The 17,474-nt window shown below is 40.7% G+C and overlaps 2 protein-coding genes across 12 annotated transcripts in view; one reads left to right on the top strand and one right to left on the bottom strand.

Moving 5' to 3' along the window:
- ccne2 (cyclin E2) overlaps positions 1 to 17,474 on the bottom strand; it is a 75,088-nt gene that overhangs the window by 42,854 nt on the left and 14,760 nt on the right. The window lies entirely within an intron of this gene.
- ndufaf6 (NADH:ubiquinone oxidoreductase complex assembly factor 6) lies at positions 16 to 14,180 on the top strand. 11 transcript variants are annotated; one of them, XM_064338781.1, is made up of 10 exons: positions 17 to 571; positions 2,657 to 2,737; positions 4,534 to 4,637; positions 5,058 to 5,180; positions 5,285 to 5,341; positions 5,676 to 5,778; positions 8,585 to 8,718; positions 12,231 to 12,332; positions 13,168 to 13,224; positions 13,928 to 14,180. In XM_064338781.1, the coding sequence occupies exons 3-10, from the start codon at positions 4,617 to 4,619 to the stop codon at positions 14,054 to 14,056; spliced, it is 726 nt and encodes a 241-aa protein (XP_064194851.1). In that variant the 5' UTR covers positions 17 to 571; positions 2,657 to 2,737; positions 4,534 to 4,616; the 3' UTR covers positions 14,057 to 14,180. The 11 variants fall into 11 exon arrangements, with proteins under 11 accessions (XP_064194822.1, XP_064194851.1, XP_064194832.1 ...); XM_064338801.1 differs by lacking the exon at positions 17 to 571 and adding an exon at positions 2,118 to 2,256; XM_064338790.1 differs by lacking the exons at positions 17 to 571; positions 2,657 to 2,737 and adding exons at positions 2,127 to 2,256; positions 3,947 to 3,988.

The raw sequence follows: 17,474 nt of genomic DNA, 5'->3' as shown, positions 1-17,474 counted from the left end.
TTCCTGTGTTGTAATTTTAGTTTCAATGTATTTTATGACCTGTATGATATCATACGGAGCGTCCGTGGTCTAATATTGTTACGCGTTTCATAAGTAATATTCTAAAAATAGTATTTGAAAATGAGGAGTTATTTCTTAATACAATTAAAACCTTAGAATATCGGTTAATTTAGATTGGGTTGTTTTGGAAACAAACTTGACAAAATGTTTGAAATATTAGTGACTTTTTATTTAACTATTCACCCTTTCCCATGTTCATTGCCTGGCTGAGAAGTTAAGGAACATTAGATGGTGTTCGCAGCGCGTTTTGTAGTATGCACGCTCTGTTCTCAGGGACACTGAAAAATAAAGGTCAAAGTGGAAGGGTACTCTGTTATATCAATATGGCTTCTAGTATCAGCAGTAAGCATGGTCTTCTGTCACTCAAAAGTTCCGTATTTTCATGTCAGAAAAAGATTTTACCCCATATTGTGTACGTACAGAGACCTGCAGAAGTTAATTGTTTTAGAGCGTCAACAAATGCGAGCACTGAATACCAGCACAACGAAAAGTACTGTATTGATATGGTGAGGTAAGCTCTCTTAGCCAGTTGGCTAACAAGCTACGTATTAACTATTTTAATATTATAATGACCGGATTTTTGAAAATTGGTGGGTATCAGGTGGGACATCTGCAAGCTATCGGGTGGTTAGCAAGTGGACAACAGCTGGTATATCTTTATTTGGCACTCGTGTTGTATTTTCCCTTTTTGTTAATCTAGCTAGCTACATTTCTCGTAAATGTAATGTAATGAGAGGCAGCTAATCTAGCGTTAACTAGCTATGAAACTACTGTTCGCTTGTGTTCCACGCCTGTTTAGCTACACCGTTAATACTAGCTAAGTTCTAGATGATGCCCTGTCGGGCCGATGTGTATGCAGGTTTTTTCCCACTAATTAATCTGGCTAAATGAGCAAATTGGCCAGCACTGGTTCACCTAGATCACAGTAAAATCTGTCTTTTTGGGACACAAGAACAGTGTTTGGCTGTCATTCATGGGCTTACAAGAAATGCAGCTAAAATGTCAGAGCGTAAATGTTAGGTATAATTAAGTAAAAGGGCAGAAGCTGGCATGAAAACCAGGAACCCACTTCTGTCCTCCTAATGTTTAACTTATTGTAACCTACTGAATCAGAAGTCACCTGCAAAATTATAATGCATATAATGCTTCCATTCAGATGTACTGTGTGACACAATTAAGCAATTAACACCCTATCGTGCTCTATGGCATGAATAAAATGCTGAGCTGGGCCAGTTGACCTTGATTTTAGATCAAGATGGCAAGAGGAAAAGATCTCAAGTGATTTTGAAAGAGGGTTCATTATTGGGGCACAGATAGCAGGAGCTTCTAATCACAAAGACTGTTTAACTGCTTAGTGCCTCGGCTACTTAGATTAATGGGAAAGACATCAGTAAATAGGGTCAGAAATTGTGGTCGAAAGCACATATTCGATGACTGTGATGCTCATCTAGCTCATCGAGTTCCGGAGACTTGTAGAATCTGTGCCAAGGTGCATTGAAGCTGTGCTGGCAGCATGTGGTGGCCCAACACCTTAAGACACTTCATGTTGGTTTTTCTTTAATTTGTCACCCGTTTGCACGTAGACGGGTGACTAAGGGAAAAACCAACATTTCAAAAATGCAAGTTAGTCACACATTGAAAGCACTGTCTATAAGTCATTAATTCAAACTTGCCAATTAAATGAGCTGTATTTCAAAGCAGTGCTACCCAATGTTTCCACAATTATTTCAAGTAGCTTGACCTGTGTTTTTTCATCTTGCCGTTCTTTTAAAGAAGGTAGACGACCATTTCAGTTTTGAAGAGCATTGAAATGATAGAGAATGGATTTCAGAAATATAAATTAATTTCCCACAAAGATACAGCTTCAAAAGCAGCAGTTAAAAAAATGTAGGCAATTATTAGTTAGCAAGTGAGGCAGTGTAACGAGTAATACATTGTTCTAAGACATTATCATCTGTCTTCTTTACAATTGGTTTTTTGTCGCCACATCTTTTTCAACAGCTGATTAGTGTTAGGGAATTTTGGCTGTGATTTTCACGTAAACGGCTAACATTAGGTTACTCAGGTGTTGCGACTGGCGACGAAAGCAGACCGCAGACACGTCCTATCAGAGTAGCCTAACGAACGCGACTGTTTTTTGGGAGTCTCGTATTCTGAAGCTACGCTTGTGATTGCTATGACCGCGTGAACGTTCGTGTGTGTTTTTGGGATTTTTTCGGCATTTTGAAGTCTATATGACAATGCGTCTGATAAATTGGTCTCATTTACACGACACTCACAATCTACATTTGGTGGGTGTTCGGGTGCTAGATTCAGGCCCTGTTTGTGTGTGCAGTTTTGCCTATAATGGATGCAGGTCTACTGCCTAGTTAACAGCTACTTGCTCTGTAGTCAGCGTGGATAAAGTCTTTAAAACAGTAACAATTTATGTCCCTCAATTGGTCCATTGTTTACATTACAAATGACATTTGAACTGCATCCTGCCATCCTTTATTACCTTCTTTTGACTGTTTGTCTGCAACTGAGTTAAAGAGGAATCAAACAGCATTGGATGCATAATTTAATATTCATCACCTATACATGTTTATGTTTATAGCGTTTAGGTACTCATCACCTTATGCTGCACTAGCTGGTAACCCTTGATATTACACAAAACGAACAGCCTACTGCTTAGAACGTAAGTACCTGTGAACAATCACTGTAGTGGAACTTGGTGTTGTCAGAGCAACTGTATCATTAGTATTTAGTTGGTCAATTATTGTATTGTACCACTTTTGCATTCTTGTAAATGAGCTGAAAAATGTCTCACTTTTTAATGTGAAAATTGGATTGTGGTGCAGTGCTCTGCCCCTGTGTGATCCATTTGTCTTTTATTACAACGGGCTCTATTAATGCAGCACTGTTTGACTCAGTCGTTGCACCAATTTCCTGTTAATGCAGAAGTGCATCTTTACCTGTAATGTTAGCCAGTCACATTGACACTGTTTGATTAATGAATAATTTGTTTTTGTGTCTGTATTCATGTTTCTGTCAAACTGTCTGGTAAAAACAGGGCTACAAATGAGATCTCTGTTAGGGCTCATTACTACTGCCCCCTGAAGTAGGCCTAATTTGAGAAGCCACACCAGCTGAAAGTGCGTGTAGCAAGTGTTTCATTCTGTGTTGGACATTCAGTTTGACTTGCTTTGGTTCTTGTTTCCAACTCTGCCATGTTTCAGTGTAGCCTGCTACAATGGCCTAAGAATAAATTTTCCGTCTGATGAGGACAGAGGTTTTATATATGACACATTCATGATTAATCTATCAACACATTGGCTATAAGGCTTTATTTGCCCTAAAATCAGATTATACAAACAGAAAGCAATCTACCACTCATTCAGCTTGAAAATCATCTGATTATTTGTTGCAGTTTCCAATTGTCCTGTCTATCCATCCCTTTTAAAATCCGTATTAGAGAGCAGGTGTGATATAAATTCCTCAGTTTATTTAGGCTACTGTTTTTATCTGTGCATTGCAGATACCTGTATGTGATTCAGAGCCAGTAGTACTGGTTAGCAGTGCACCACTGTCCTGCTGTCCCAGAGCTTGAATTGACATTTCATACTTAGTCAATGAATTCAAAAACGCAGATGAACATGACGAGCTGGTTGCTGCCTGACTGCCGTTTGTGTGTCGTGACCAGTGGCCATTTTACATCAGGCGCCTGCTGGGCCAACTGGCTGCTTTTCAGGGTGGTGAACTGTTTTAGCGTTGGAAAATCAAAATCCTCCTGCATTCAGTTGGAAAATTAATGTTGCATTTTGGCCACAAGCCGTTGTGCCCCATAAACGGAAGTACTGTAGTAAAGATTTTTCAGAGTGACTGGTGATTTTTTTTTTTAATGTAGCACCACCTATTGTGCGTGGAAAAACCAAACTTGCAACCTCAGGTAACACTTATTTTATGTTACCCGAATGAATTATATAGCCTTGATTATTTGTTGGCAATGAGCTGTAAACTTCGTTGTTGGAGGAAAAACTTGATTAAAACGTTGTACTTTTGACATTGATATAGTTTGGTTATTTGTCTGAATTAATTTCTGTGGCATTGTTGACGTTCATCACTGACTGTGTGTAGGCTATTTATTGTAGTTGCTTGGATAAGAGTACCAGCATATGCCTAATGTAAAAATAAAATGTGTGCCCCACTGTAATTTGCCTGCTTAAATCATCACTGGACATGGCAGAATGAGAAGTGCCGTTTGAGATTTTACCGCTAATGCGTAGTGTCAGTGCCATGCATGGAGCCCGTAGTGTATCATGCATCTTTCAGTGGCACCTAGCCGGGCAGGCAATGCATCCTGGGAACATAGCCATTAGGAAGTGCAGTCGGCATTATAGAATCCTAAAATAAGTCTGCATTGCCTATGTTGGGGTGCAGAGTGGCTCAGTATGAGTTAATGTCCTTTTCACACCAGGGTTTTTTTTTTGGCAGGACTCGGGACTATGATGGATTCGTCAGCTCTCTGCTTCTTCCAGACGCCTCACGCCGCTCCTCCTTGGCATTGAGAGCCTTCAATGTGGAACTGGCCCAGGCAGGTATTTGGTCATATTTATGCAACATAATCTGTCAACAACTTCTGCTTGGTAATTTGAGGATGCTGACAAGACCCCCATATTGAAGCAGTGAGCTCCTTTACAGATTTTTCTAGAGACATGCTAATGTACTGATGGATGTCTCCTATTGGTGGTTTCTAATCAGTACATTGTGCTTTTAGTAATACCTAGAATGGCGCAAACTGTTATGCATTGGAAGTTTTATTTAATCTGTGGTGGTGTGAGGTGTGTTGTGCCATTGCTTTTGTGTCGGGTGACCCAACAGGGCGAGGCAATGAAAAAGTTTGTGTAGTTTTATGTAAATTTATCATTCAAAAAGCAGCATCTTTGTTTTTTTGCTTTGTTTAATAATTGCACAGCCTTGGGATAAAATTTGTGTCCTGTGTCACGTGTCTCTCGCAGGTAAAGGACTCCATTTCCCAGAAGACAATAGGCCTGATGCGGATGCAGTTCTGGAAGACCGCTGTGGATGACATTTACAGAGATGTACCCCCATCCCAGCCAGTCAGTGCTGAACTCTGGAGGGTCAGGAAGTAACGTATTATATATACGCTGCTTTTATTTTGTGAGCTGTGTATTGTGGGATTAAAATGTAAGAACAAAATAATATTTGTGATTTTTTTTGGCAGGCCGTAAAGAAGCACAGATTGACAAAAAGATGGCTTTTGAGAATCATCAATGAAAGAGTAAGCACTCTAACAAATAGTGTAGTCCGCTGCCTTTGTAAAAATGGAAACTGGGTTATGTGTTCATCTCAGTTTTGGATGGATAGTAAAGTGTATGTAGTCTGAATAAACTCATAACACTTTTCATAATGTCTAAATATGAATAATGTGAATGCAGGCCGTAGATAATTATCTGATGAGAAATAGTTGTCAAATGCTTGCAAGCTGAGTGGCTATATGGGCCAGGGCTAACTTGCATCTGAGGGGGGTGGGTTTTTAATCTCAAAGTTAAAAATCAAAGTTACATCCTATTACAGTGTTTTTATATGTTTATTCTGGAACTTTCTTCCCACAGGAGAAAGACATGGAGGACAGACCGTACAGGAACCTTCAGGAGCTGGAGGCCTATTCTGAGAACACTCAGTCCTCTCTGCTTTATCTCCTCCTGGAATGTTTAGGTGAGCAGTTATTTATTTTTAACTAAAGGGGGCAGACCTTTTCCCCAAGTAATTCAGTTGCTAGGTCACTCATTGTTTTGGGGGAAAAATTAGCTGCTGGCGGCTGCAGACCTACATGCTTTGGAGGACATATACCTGTATGCTAGTCATGCTAGTGTGTTTCCGCAGAATGACAGAGGATGTTTTGTGGCAAGGGACAGGGGACGAGCCTGCAAATGTGATTTGACCTTTTCTGCTGGGAGAAAAATGCTAAAACGGGGATAGAATAAAGAAAGGCCTTGTTTGTGTTCACATCAACAATTTTTTAATATATAAAACAAGTATAAATTCTGTGTGTGTGTGTGTGTGTGTGTGAATGCATGCGAGCTTGCGTGTCAGTGGGCTTGACCCTGTTTGCAATATATTTACTCCGCCCAGTTTCTCCTGCTTGGTTAAATTGACATTTTTTTGTTTTGTGCAGTCGTCTGTGGAACATTTAAATTTTTCTTATGTAGAACATTTGGAGGTGTGTATCTTTCTGATATTGATGTCATTGCTAGAGATTGATATCTCTGTACCCTTTGCCATTACGCCCCCCACAAGTTCCGAAGTTGATAAAAATAAAAAAAATGTGCTGGAACTTAAAATAGAAGAACTTTTTTGTACATCTTTTTTAACATCAATCACTAAGTCTGTCAGTCTGTCAATCACATGAACTTTGTTTTATGTTTTAAACAAAGGGATTAGTATGCATCATGTTAGAGATAAGCTGTTCAAAATTTTAACAGTTCAACATTGTGAACTGGAGAAAAGGCAAAACAAGGATACAGTGTCCGAGTGGACGTTATCTCTGGAAGGAATATCAGTGGTCATGTTAACGCAGAATCCTGCGTTTTTACGCAGAGAAAAAGCCAAAATTAAGGGAAAGAAATACACTGTGCTCTATAAACAGTTCACAGCAGGAGATGACCCAGACTTGAACCACAACAAAATTATTATTCCTGTTTCTTTGAGCCAATTTTGTTTGCCGTTTATTGATCATAATATTTACACAGCTGTTGTAGCATTGCGAGATTCAAAGCGCTTAATCTGAATATGAAAAGTGCTCCTAGGTTTTTTTTCTTATATCATTAGCCTGTGTGGCAAAAATTAGTTTTGACCAGAACACCAAAACACTATTTATGGATTATTTCATCTCACTATTTTTTCCCATTTCTGTTACTGGTGTCATAAAATTATGGAACGGCATATATTTATTGTTTTGTTATTGTGAGTTGGAATATTATGGCAAAAAGTTAGTGTGACCTCTGCAGAATATTGAACTTGTAGCGGCGTGCCAAATGTGGTTCATCATGGATGCAGTGTTGGCCCTTTGATCATTTAGAAAACTAACAAACGATTATTCGTATACATCTAAAATTGTGGCTACATGATTATACACAGGTCAAAATATGCTCACTGTGAGCATACCTCCAGTGGCAATAATGGATTTTATAAACCAAGGCTGTATCACCTGCCACTATTCACATCATGGGATTTTTAAAGTTGGGGTAAATTCTGGATTTTTGCTTCCTGATTAGCACTGGTGTGGAAATGCATCTTCCACATACTTTTATTCCTTTCCAAATTCAATGAAAGGTTGTAGAAAGGTTTGAAGTTATAAACACGTAAATGAAATTTTGGCCTGTTTAAGCTCGGGTTATGTGCAATCTCTTGCGGCAAGGCAGTAACACAATACTCTAGTATATTTTGCTGTAAGGTGCTTACTAATTCTTCTTGATTGCTCAAAAAAGCCCCGCTATACTAAATGGTCTATTTTGTCAAGGAAAAAGTGGAAAATGTGCCCGAGAAAAACTGATCAGAACAGACAGAACATATCCATTGAGAATTTTTGTGGGCCTGATACAATCAAAAAATACGTGCCAGTGATCTAAGTTCTAAGTTTAATTTAGAAAATGATTTTCCACGTGTATTAAGAATTTAGTAATAACCACAAATGTTTGGATGTTGTTAAAGTAACAATAGATAAGAATCGCGAGAATCGGTTTCATTCACGTCGAAGTGTCGCATATGACTGTCCGCTTCAGTGCCACATGTCCGAGAAAGCGAAGATTGCTTTGGCCATCAATCAGAAATCCTCTGTGAAAACAAGAGAACGAATTCACACCTGCGATTGCAATGGGGGGGGGCACGGCCTCATTGGGTTGGCTCAAATGAACAGACCTCATCAGAGAACCTAGCCAAGGAATCATAAACCGCAGAAACGCCTCTTGTCAGATGTGCTTATGTCTGTGTGGCATGGAGAGAAACGGGATCGGTGAAACGGCACGCCTTCCACTCCTACATCCACTTGTTAGTATTACTGGGATATTCTGCCGCTGAGAAGGGCAACATTCACCGCCTTTCCACGGTAAGTCCACGTCTCGCGCTACATGGCATTTGGATCGCCTCAAGTAGTCTATTAGAAGGTGCCTCAGGTGGTCTATCAGAAGGTGCCTCAGGTGGTCTATTAGAAGGTGCCTCAGGTGGTCTATCAGAAGGTGCCTCAGGTGGTCTATCAGAAAGCGCCTCAGGTAGTCTATCAGAAGGTGCCCTGACCAAAGAGCTCAGTGACCGCTGTTTTAGCAGGCAAATATGAAAAAAAGAAAACACTGGACTGATTCCCTGCCTCTCTCCTCCTTGCGTGTATGTGTGTGTGCGTGTGTCTGCATATACGTGCGTGTGTCTGCGCGTGCGTGCTTGTGTCTGCGTGAGTGCGTCTGCGTGTCTGTGCGTGTGCGTGCCTGTGTCTGCGTGTGCGTGCCTGTGTCTGCATGTGTGTGTGCAGGTGTCACAGACGTTCACGCGGATCACGCCGCCAGCCACATCGGGAAGGCCCTGGGCATCGTCACGTGCCTGAGAGCCGCCCCTTTCCACAGCCGGCGGCGCAAGGTCTACCTCCCCATGGACATCTGCATGCTGGTGAGCGGCGGCCCGTCCGGTCCCCCCCCCCCCCCTCCCGCCGCGTCCCAGGATGCACAGCGGCCGCGCCGCGGTCAGCAAGTGCACCCGCGGCCTTGCCTGCTGCCATCATCTGATCCGACGTCAGGATAAAGACATAGAATCACAGGAAACTCAACTCCATCATAATCCTCAACTCCAAATATTTTCCACGTAATTAAACGAAACCAGTCCAGCATCAGTGTATGCGATTTTGCAGTTTGTTTTACTTCATTGTAGAATGTGACAAAAAATTACAAAAGGAAGCACATTAAATGCAATTTAAGCGAGAAAAAAAGGCATATTACAATTAGTCTGTTAAATTGAAAGACAAGGCCCTGTTTTCAAGTTACTTGAAAGTTACTTTACTTCAAGTTACTATGGCAGGGGGCACTGTTGCTACATGCAGCTCACAGATCGTTGTCCTAGACCGCAGAATGTGGTCAGATGCACTCGTCCTTACAGGCGCGTGATGCAACATGGGTTAGCATGCTGTGTCGTGAGTGTAAAGTGAGTTTGACCGCGTTTTCACACATGGTTACCAGCTAAACAAGCCAGGGGTTATCAGCATAAACGCCCACAAGTCGAGTTCTTGCCTTTAAGATGCGTACTGGTGATAAAGATAATCAAATCAAGCCATGTGATGCTTTGTTGTCCTATTTCTGGGAAATTTGTTTAAAAAAACAAAAAAAAAGAACAATCGCAAAATGTTGAAAATATACATGATAAAAAAATACCACATCAACACTAATTTATTTCCTATTGTAAAAAAATTACTGCTACAGGAATGAATGAGCCCCCATATCTCCTTGTGCACATGCTGTGCTGCCACTCCTCTGTGTCATTTTATGGGATGGTTTAGCCTGCAGTGGGTGACTAAAGTCATCAAGGATTCGTCTGACCTTCCTGGGCATTAAGATTCTGGTATAGCTCAGCTAAAGTTGGTCTGTGCTGCTTTTCTTTCACTCCTAACAGCTCTGTTAAGGCAGGAGATAATGATGCTTTTCAGAACACATTCATGAAGGAGCTCCTCGTCGATTTTAATGGAGTTGAGTTTCCTTAATCAAAAGAATTGCAGCATGTTCTTGAATTTAGATTTTGTGCAGGCTTTAACTTCAGCTCAGTCTGTTTCGACTCCAGGATACTTATAATCAGCCACCCTCTTGATATGGGAAGTGGAGGGAATGTGCAGCCTGTTTTCCCTAAAATGAATAATCACACATTTTTGCTTTTTTGGCTGACTTTTGATTAAAGGCCTACCTGTAGTCACATAACCTGCATATTTAATGAAGTTGTGCGTTAGTTGTAGAGCCTAGCATTCGTTAGCGTATAATGTAGAGAGAATCGGTCTAATGACGGACCCTGGAGTACACCTGCATTAGTGTGCATAAGAGAAGACATGGTAGAGTTACATTACATCTGCTGGCTTCTCTGTGTTAGAAAATAATTCTGCCAAATGGCAAGTTTTGTGTTTACCTTGTTTAAAAAGCCTCTCGGCCATAAGATGCTTTTGTGTTGTGATAAATGCATTACTGAAGATGACACAACTATTTTAGCATCCATATTTGGCAGCCATATGTCATATTCAGCATTTAAAGAATATCCTCTGAGCCTCTTAGTGTGATAGGCAAATAAATAATCGGCAAGAGTGTCTTCGATGCGAGAAAACTATCTATGTAAGAATTTTTTCAAGGTATTTCATGGGGGATGACATAAGCACTACAGGCAGAGGCCAGTATTTCACTTTCACTTTGTCCGGGATTTTTGGCACAAGTACAATAATGGACCACTTTCATAGAGCAGGGATACATCTTGAGTTGTCACAGAGCCCTAATAACCTGCACAGTGCCCTGATAACCTGTACAGCATCCTGATAACCTGTGCAGCATCCAGATAACCTACACAGAGCCCTAATTACCTGCACAGAGTCCTAATAATCTGCATAAAGCCCTAGTAACCTGCACAGAGTCCTAATAATCTGCACAGAGTCCTAGTGACCTGCAAAGAGTCTTAATAATCTGCACAGAGCCCTAGTAACCTGCACAGAGTCCTAATAATCTGCACAGAGCCCTAGTAACCTGCACAGAGTTCTAATAACCTGCACAGAGTCCTAATAACCTGCACAGAGCCATAATAACCTGCACAGAGTCCTAGTTTCATGCACTGAGTATTAGTAACCTGAATCATGCTTACCTTAGAGGTACCAGCTGAATCATGTTGTGGTCATAGATACCCAGGCTAGGCAGTGTGTTTGCCCAGTAAGAAATGTTTCCATAGCACAGATTCAGACAGTCACCACCCCTGGTAGGGCAAGAAACCTGCCTGCATAAAAGCCATAAAAGAGTTTCATCCAAGCTGCAAGCAAAAGAGTCATTAATGACGACCTTAAATGAAAGGTGAATTAAATAAGGCAATGGAAAAAAATACAGGGGCATACATTTTCTTTGAGGGGGAAGTGGTGTTTAATTAAATGTGTTATTTCAAACAGTGTGGTTTTGTAAACAACCCTCAGGGAGTCCTTGGGTGATAACAATGTTCAGTGTGCATGTGATACATGGGCATAAATATGAAAGAAACACATTCTTGATCAAAGAAAAAAATAGCCCCACACTGTTATAGAATAATTGCTCATTAGTGTTGACTAGTTTATTCGGGGAGGTAGAGTAAGGGTGAGTGTGAATAATCTACACTCAAGAAGAAATTAATTGCCAGGGTCTTGAACACAATTTCAGCCCAACACCCGACCCTTTGCTTTAGAGCTGTATTTGAAATGCAAATGGCTAGAAAGGCTAATGAACACCTTCACTGACGGCGCTGTAAGCCTGGCTAAGTTCATTTGGACGGCTGTTGATGAAATTCTATTGTGATGACATCCGTGGGCCACCTCTATGGCAGAGCAGTTTCCTGTCAAACTGAGCAGCTCCTGAAAGAAAGCTAGGTAGCAGGTAAACCACTGAGAATTGAATAGCTGACAAAAATGTCTTGATCATGTAAGCATCTACAGGATTGTTGTAACAGCAGTGGTATTGCACAATACTGCTGCTGCTGCTGCATAGCACAATGTTTTTTAATAGTACTGTAATAATGGTTGAATATAAGTATGGTCTGATTACTTTCCAAGGGTGATCATTAGGGATAATGGTGCTGTCATGATTCTCTCTGTATTGTAAGTCCACTTGAAGGACAGCATTGTACAAAGTACAAAACGAACTGGGCTTGCAGCTCTGTGGCTGTAGGTTGGATTCCCAGGTTGGGACTGCCATTGTGCCCTTGAACAAGGTACTTAAAATGAAGTGCTTCAGTATGCCTAAATTGATTGCATGTAAAATGATGTCAGCTGTGCAAATTGCTCTGGATAAGAGTGTCTGCTCAATGCCTGAAAGTTAAATGTCTGAGGAGCTTTTCGTAGTTGATCCTGACTAATATGGAGTGAATTATGGGAAGTCTGTTCCAGACCTGTGGTCTTGAGGAAAATTGTCTTTGTCCCTCCCCAGCACGGTGCATCGCAAGAGGACTTCATTCGAGGGAGCCGGGAGCAGAATGTGAGGGACGTGGTTTATGACATCGCCAGCCAAGCCCACATACATCTGCAGCATGTACGTGCCCAACTCTGAAACTCTCCCATAGTAACTGCTTCTATGGAAACGCATAAGCAGTCCAGCTGTGTTCAACTCCACTTAGTTTACCCAAGTGGAGTCCAGTTTTTGTACTGCTTTTCCTCACTGAAAAGTAAAAATGCCTCCTTTTTATATTTTTATTTGCCTCTGCATCCTTTCAGTTAAGCTCATAACTCATTCATGGTGTTTTTAGTTTCAGTCTTTCCTTCAGTCAGGGAACTTTTTAATGTCACAGGCCCCCTGTTTAAATGAATTTTGGAATATGCCACTGCTTGTAAAGTGGTTCTCTTGTAAAACACACAAGGAGCAGGCAGAATAGGTTATTTCTACATGGTCTTTGTTCCCTTCTTTTCAGTTTTACAAGAGTACAGAAACCTTGTAGACAGATCTTTTTATTTTACATTTCAATTAGTCTTTCAATTCAATTTGTTTTCTGTTTATTTGTTTCCCTTGGGGCTGTCCAATATGGAACCTGTAATTGCTGATGCTTTAGAAGTGCCTCTTGTTTCTTTTTCAAAAGCACTCGTAAGAAACAATTCTGAAGTGTGTTTTGTGTACTTAAATGTGACAGCTAATTACTCTTGACCATGTAGCTTGAGCAGCTCTGCAGAAGTGGTTTTAGCAGTTTAGGAGTTTTTTTAATCACAGGTGCTGTAGGACTGAGTAGGGTTCCTGTGTAAGTGTTTCAATCTAGTAAAGTATATAATATCTGTCCTGTGAAGCTAAGATAAAATGCTTCCACAAGTGTGAATTCTCTGAATTCTTTTATTTGTGACTGTTCCAGGAATCACATTACCAAATTCCTGTTTTTCAGGCGCGGTCTTTTAGCAACACTGTGCCGGCAGAGGCCATGTTGGCCTTCCTGGTGACGGTGAGCGACTCTCCTGCTCGTCAGGGCATGTGCAGGCTGGGACAGCGAGTGGGCGGGGCCAGCGTGGGGCGGGGCTAAGCAGAGCTCGTGTTCTGTCCTGGTGTTGGGTCTCACTGGTCTGTGGCCTCAAATGCTCTTCTGACCATGGGGGAAGGACTGCCAGCTTTAGAGTGACTCGTGGCCAGAGCCAAAAACCCTCCATAGAAAGAAATAATTATTATGAATTATTATGAAAGGTTCTTACTGACCCCCTGTCCTTTTCAAATTTGTTTTGCCATCACTTAAACCATTTTATTTCAATGGCTAGAATGTCCCTCCTTGCCATTTACTGAATTATTTACGCTCAAGTTAAATAGTCTAGCTGATTGATCTGGGTAGCAGCAATGCCTTAATCAAAAGCATTCGTCATTATTATAATCATTTATCGGTACATTGTAAAAATAGTAAGATCATACATGTGTTATTATCACAGTTCACCGTAGGTGTCAGTACATTGTGCTATTCCAAAGTTAATATTTTGTTTCATTGTGTCTTTTATCTCATGATGCCCAGCCTGTATGGAATAGTAAGGCATGCTTGTTAGCTCCATGCTAACAGAACAATGCAATATCAGTATAACTTATTGGTATCAGTAGCCTAATATATGTGGACATTCATGTAACTGTGCATGTGTGGACTGATCTGGTTCTCTGCGCTGTTGCAGGTTGTTCTGGAGGACTACTTGCAGCGGGTGAGGAAGGTAGACTTTGACATCTTCCATCCGAGTTTACAGAAGAGAAACCCTTTACTTCCAATCCAGCTGTACCTCCGGTCGTGGAAGAAGACATACTGACCGTCCGGATTAGCGCTAGCTTTGCTGCCATTGTACTTAATCCCTTTTCAGATTTTCCTATGCTGTACATGTCACGGCGAGCCGTTGAAGACTTGCCGTATTAAATCCTTTGTGTATACCGACAGTTCCTCCTTTGCTGACCATGGAATTTTGAATCCCCCACTGTGGAACATCACTTTTAGATTTAGTGTTGAAAGCATCCAGTGTCCAGCAAAATGAAGAGAAATCTGCTATCTGGACTGATGGCTGATGATAGGCTGATATTCTTAAGGTCAAGACATTTAAAGAGAACTGTAAAAAAATATTTTGCTCTGTCAGCTGTGTGCTTTTCTTCATTTTGTGCAGAATATCAGTCGCACACTCAGTTCCTTCTTGCTGTGTTTTATTGACCAGCGTTCCAGGGGTGGTCTATTTATTGGTTTGTTGGTGTGGGAAAGGGTACGTTGAACAAACAAAATGTTGGCTTAAACAGAATTGCCGAACACCGTAGTGCAATTAGAAGAAAAGATGTAACTTCCCCTGTTGCTGTCCATTTCATGGAAGCAAATCACTTGATTTTGTCACTGAGATATACAGGCAATGAACAAGTGTCTCTTTTTAGGAGAGGAAAATAAGCATACTAGGTTTTGGAATTAAATACACTGGCCGCTTGTGGTTTGCACAGGATTTTGACCTAAGACTGTTCCTATAACATTGTTTGTGTGTCTGTGTGTTCTTTTTTGTTTTTTTTTGTGAACAATTTTTTATTGTTTTTCATACACCCTAACCCCTCCTGATCCCCGGAACTGGAAGAGACGGTTTACCGAAGTAAACAGTCCATTGCTTGCAACCTGACAACAGCATCTGCAGCTATATTCCAAGCTGTGATTGTGTTACATTGAGCTCTACGAAATGTCGCCGTAGATTTCTCAAGGAGAACAATATCATAAAAATAACCCAGCCATACAGCATTGTAAGAGTTCAGTGGCTCCATCCAGCCCTTCAGAATAGTCTTCTTAGCTGCAGTGAGACCAGCAAGCAAGACTTTTCTGAACTTTCTGGTTAAGTGCAGTTTAGTGTCATCTGCCAAAAGCATTGCCTTATGAGAGAGTGGGACAACAACCCCCAGCATTTTACTTAAACTTTTCCAAAACAGTCCGATTTTAGGACATTCCCAAAATACATGTAGGTAGGTCCCAATCTCCCCAAGAGCGCCGATTTGGCAGGTAGGGTCCTTCACTAGCCTCATTTGAGATCTCTTGAGTGGAGTTGCATAAACACAGTGAACCAGTTTTTAATGAATTAGTTTGTGGGTGTGCTAGATTTTTTGAAGATGAAGAAATATAGTAACCCACTGTGTACCTGTGTTTTTAATTATTACATCCATTCCTGCTCATAATCCACAATTTATCATGAATGAGACAGTTCAAATCAGTAAATAATATGCAATTATAAGTTCAGTTTTGTGCTCCACACAAAATATTATGTTTTAATACAAATATTTTTCTAAATCTATTTTTACTAATAAAACATTTGAAAATATGTATTCCAATGTAATAAAATGTCTAAATCTATATTTCCAAAAGACATATTATACACTGATACATTGTTCCATGTATTATGTTCTGTAATATAATAGTATTTTTGCAGTATTGTTAATATGCTTGTCCTTCTAACAGGTGTATAAAGAATAAAATAACTCCATATATGCGCACACGCTCTACATGGCCAAAAGCATGTGGACACCCAAACATCACACCTGTATGTGCTTGTTGAACATCTTATTCCAAAACCATGGGCATTAATATGGAATTGGTCCCCCTTTGCTGCTGTAACAGACTCCACTCTTCTTGGAAGGCTTTCAACTAGTTTTTGGAACATGACTGCGGAGAGTCGCTTCCACTCAGCCACAAGAGCAAATGAGGTTGGGCACTAATGTTGGGCGTAAGGCCTGGCTCACAGTTGGCATTCCAGTTTATGCCAAAAGTGTTTGATGGGGTTGAAGTCAGGGCTCTGTTCAGTCCAGTCAAGTTCTTCCTCACGAAACTCAGGAAACCATTTGTTTATGGACCTTGCTTTCTGCACTGGTGCATTATCATGCTGAAACAGGAAAGGGCCTTCCCCAAACTGTTGCCACAAAGTTGGAAGCACACTATTCTCTACAATGTCATTGTATGGTGTAGCATTAAGATGTTCCTTCACTGGAACTAAGGGGCCTTGCCCGAACCATGAAAAACAGCCCCAGACCATTATTCCTCCTGCACCTCCTCCAGCTGTACATCTGGCACTTACGTTAGGCATTTGGGCAGGCAGCATTCTCCTGGATCATGTATTCATCCAAATCATGGCATATGTTAGGAAACCACTCCAAGTCCTACAGTTTGCATGATATAAGCATGAGGTGGTGATGCGGCAGATGGCTGCATGCCTTTTCCAATAGAAAAATGCCTTGGCCTATGTATCATAAGAACCTAGTGGCTTGGAGGGGTTTACTCACACCACAATACTTCAATAAATATTAAATGACAAATTTACCATACAATGCTTGTCAAGTAAAAAAGGATAACGTCTTGACATGCATGAGTCCACCAAGAAATATATTTCTTACTTTGTCAAGATACAGGAAGAGATGTAGGTGTGTTATGCTTCTTGTGCAGTAGGTGGCAACAAAAGACTGGTGTTGTTCAAGCTATCAAATTAAAAGGGGAAGGACATCCAAAAACAAAGCAAACTGGGGTTTTTTCTCAGAAAATTTGTTAGCTTACTTCAAGTGCAGATGAAATGAGAACTCAAATGCAAGATTTCAAAATGTAACACATTATCAAGCAAACTTGCAGATTAGCTAAGTACCATAGCTAGCATTTATTAGCTGACCAAACAAACTAGCAAGTTTTAACTGACAATGTTGGATAAAATGTAGATTAAGAGAAAAGAAGGGAATGGACTGGTTTTAAGGTTCTTTGAAACAGTAAGGTTCTTTAATGTTCTTTTTCTATTTTTTTAAATTATTTTTTTGCATGTTTTATACAATATAGAGTAGTGAATCGTGTTTTAGGAAATGCTATAACTTCATTTAGAGGTGCTGCAAGTCCCAAAATAAATGAAACTAATGCTTGTCTTGTTCTGTGTTGTACAGGAGAGTAATGCAAATGAGAAGAACCAATCTTGCGTTATATTGCATTGTTACTCCTAATGATAGCTGAAGGAAAACTGTACCATACTGTTGCACTGTTTACACCATAGAAAACTATGGTTATGAGTACTTTTATAATTTATTTATCTTGCATGTTTCCCAGCTGTTTATGCCACAGCTGAAATGAAGACTTGGGGTGGGAAAACCTCAGTGATATCCCAGCAAATCCCATCTGTTCAGAAACGTGACTGGGACCTTCTCCGGAGGGCCCTCCCATTTTTGAGGGACCCTGCCCAGAAAGGCAGA

Source organism: Anguilla rostrata, chromosome 1 (genome assembly GCF_018555375.3).
Source record: "Anguilla rostrata isolate EN2019 chromosome 1, ASM1855537v3, whole genome shotgun sequence".
NCBI classification, from domain to species: Eukaryota; Metazoa; Chordata; class Actinopteri; order Anguilliformes; family Anguillidae; genus Anguilla; species Anguilla rostrata.
Note: the sequence above shows the minus strand (reverse complement) of the source record. Positions and strands in the feature narration are given on the sequence as shown.

Coding starts and splice junctions, on each gene's coding strand:
- ndufaf6 (XM_064338752.1), top strand. CDS start 315: ATGCACGCTCTGTTCTCAGGGACACTGAAAAATAAAGGTCAAAGTGGA. Junction 5,779..8,584: donor TCTCCTCCTGGAATGTTTAG/GTGAGCAGTTAT, acceptor GTGTGTGTGCAG/GTGTCACAGACGTTCACGCG. Junction 13,225..13,927: donor TGTTGGCCTTCCTGGTGACG/GTGAGCGACTCT, acceptor GCGCTGTTGCAG/GTTGTTCTGGAGGACTACTT.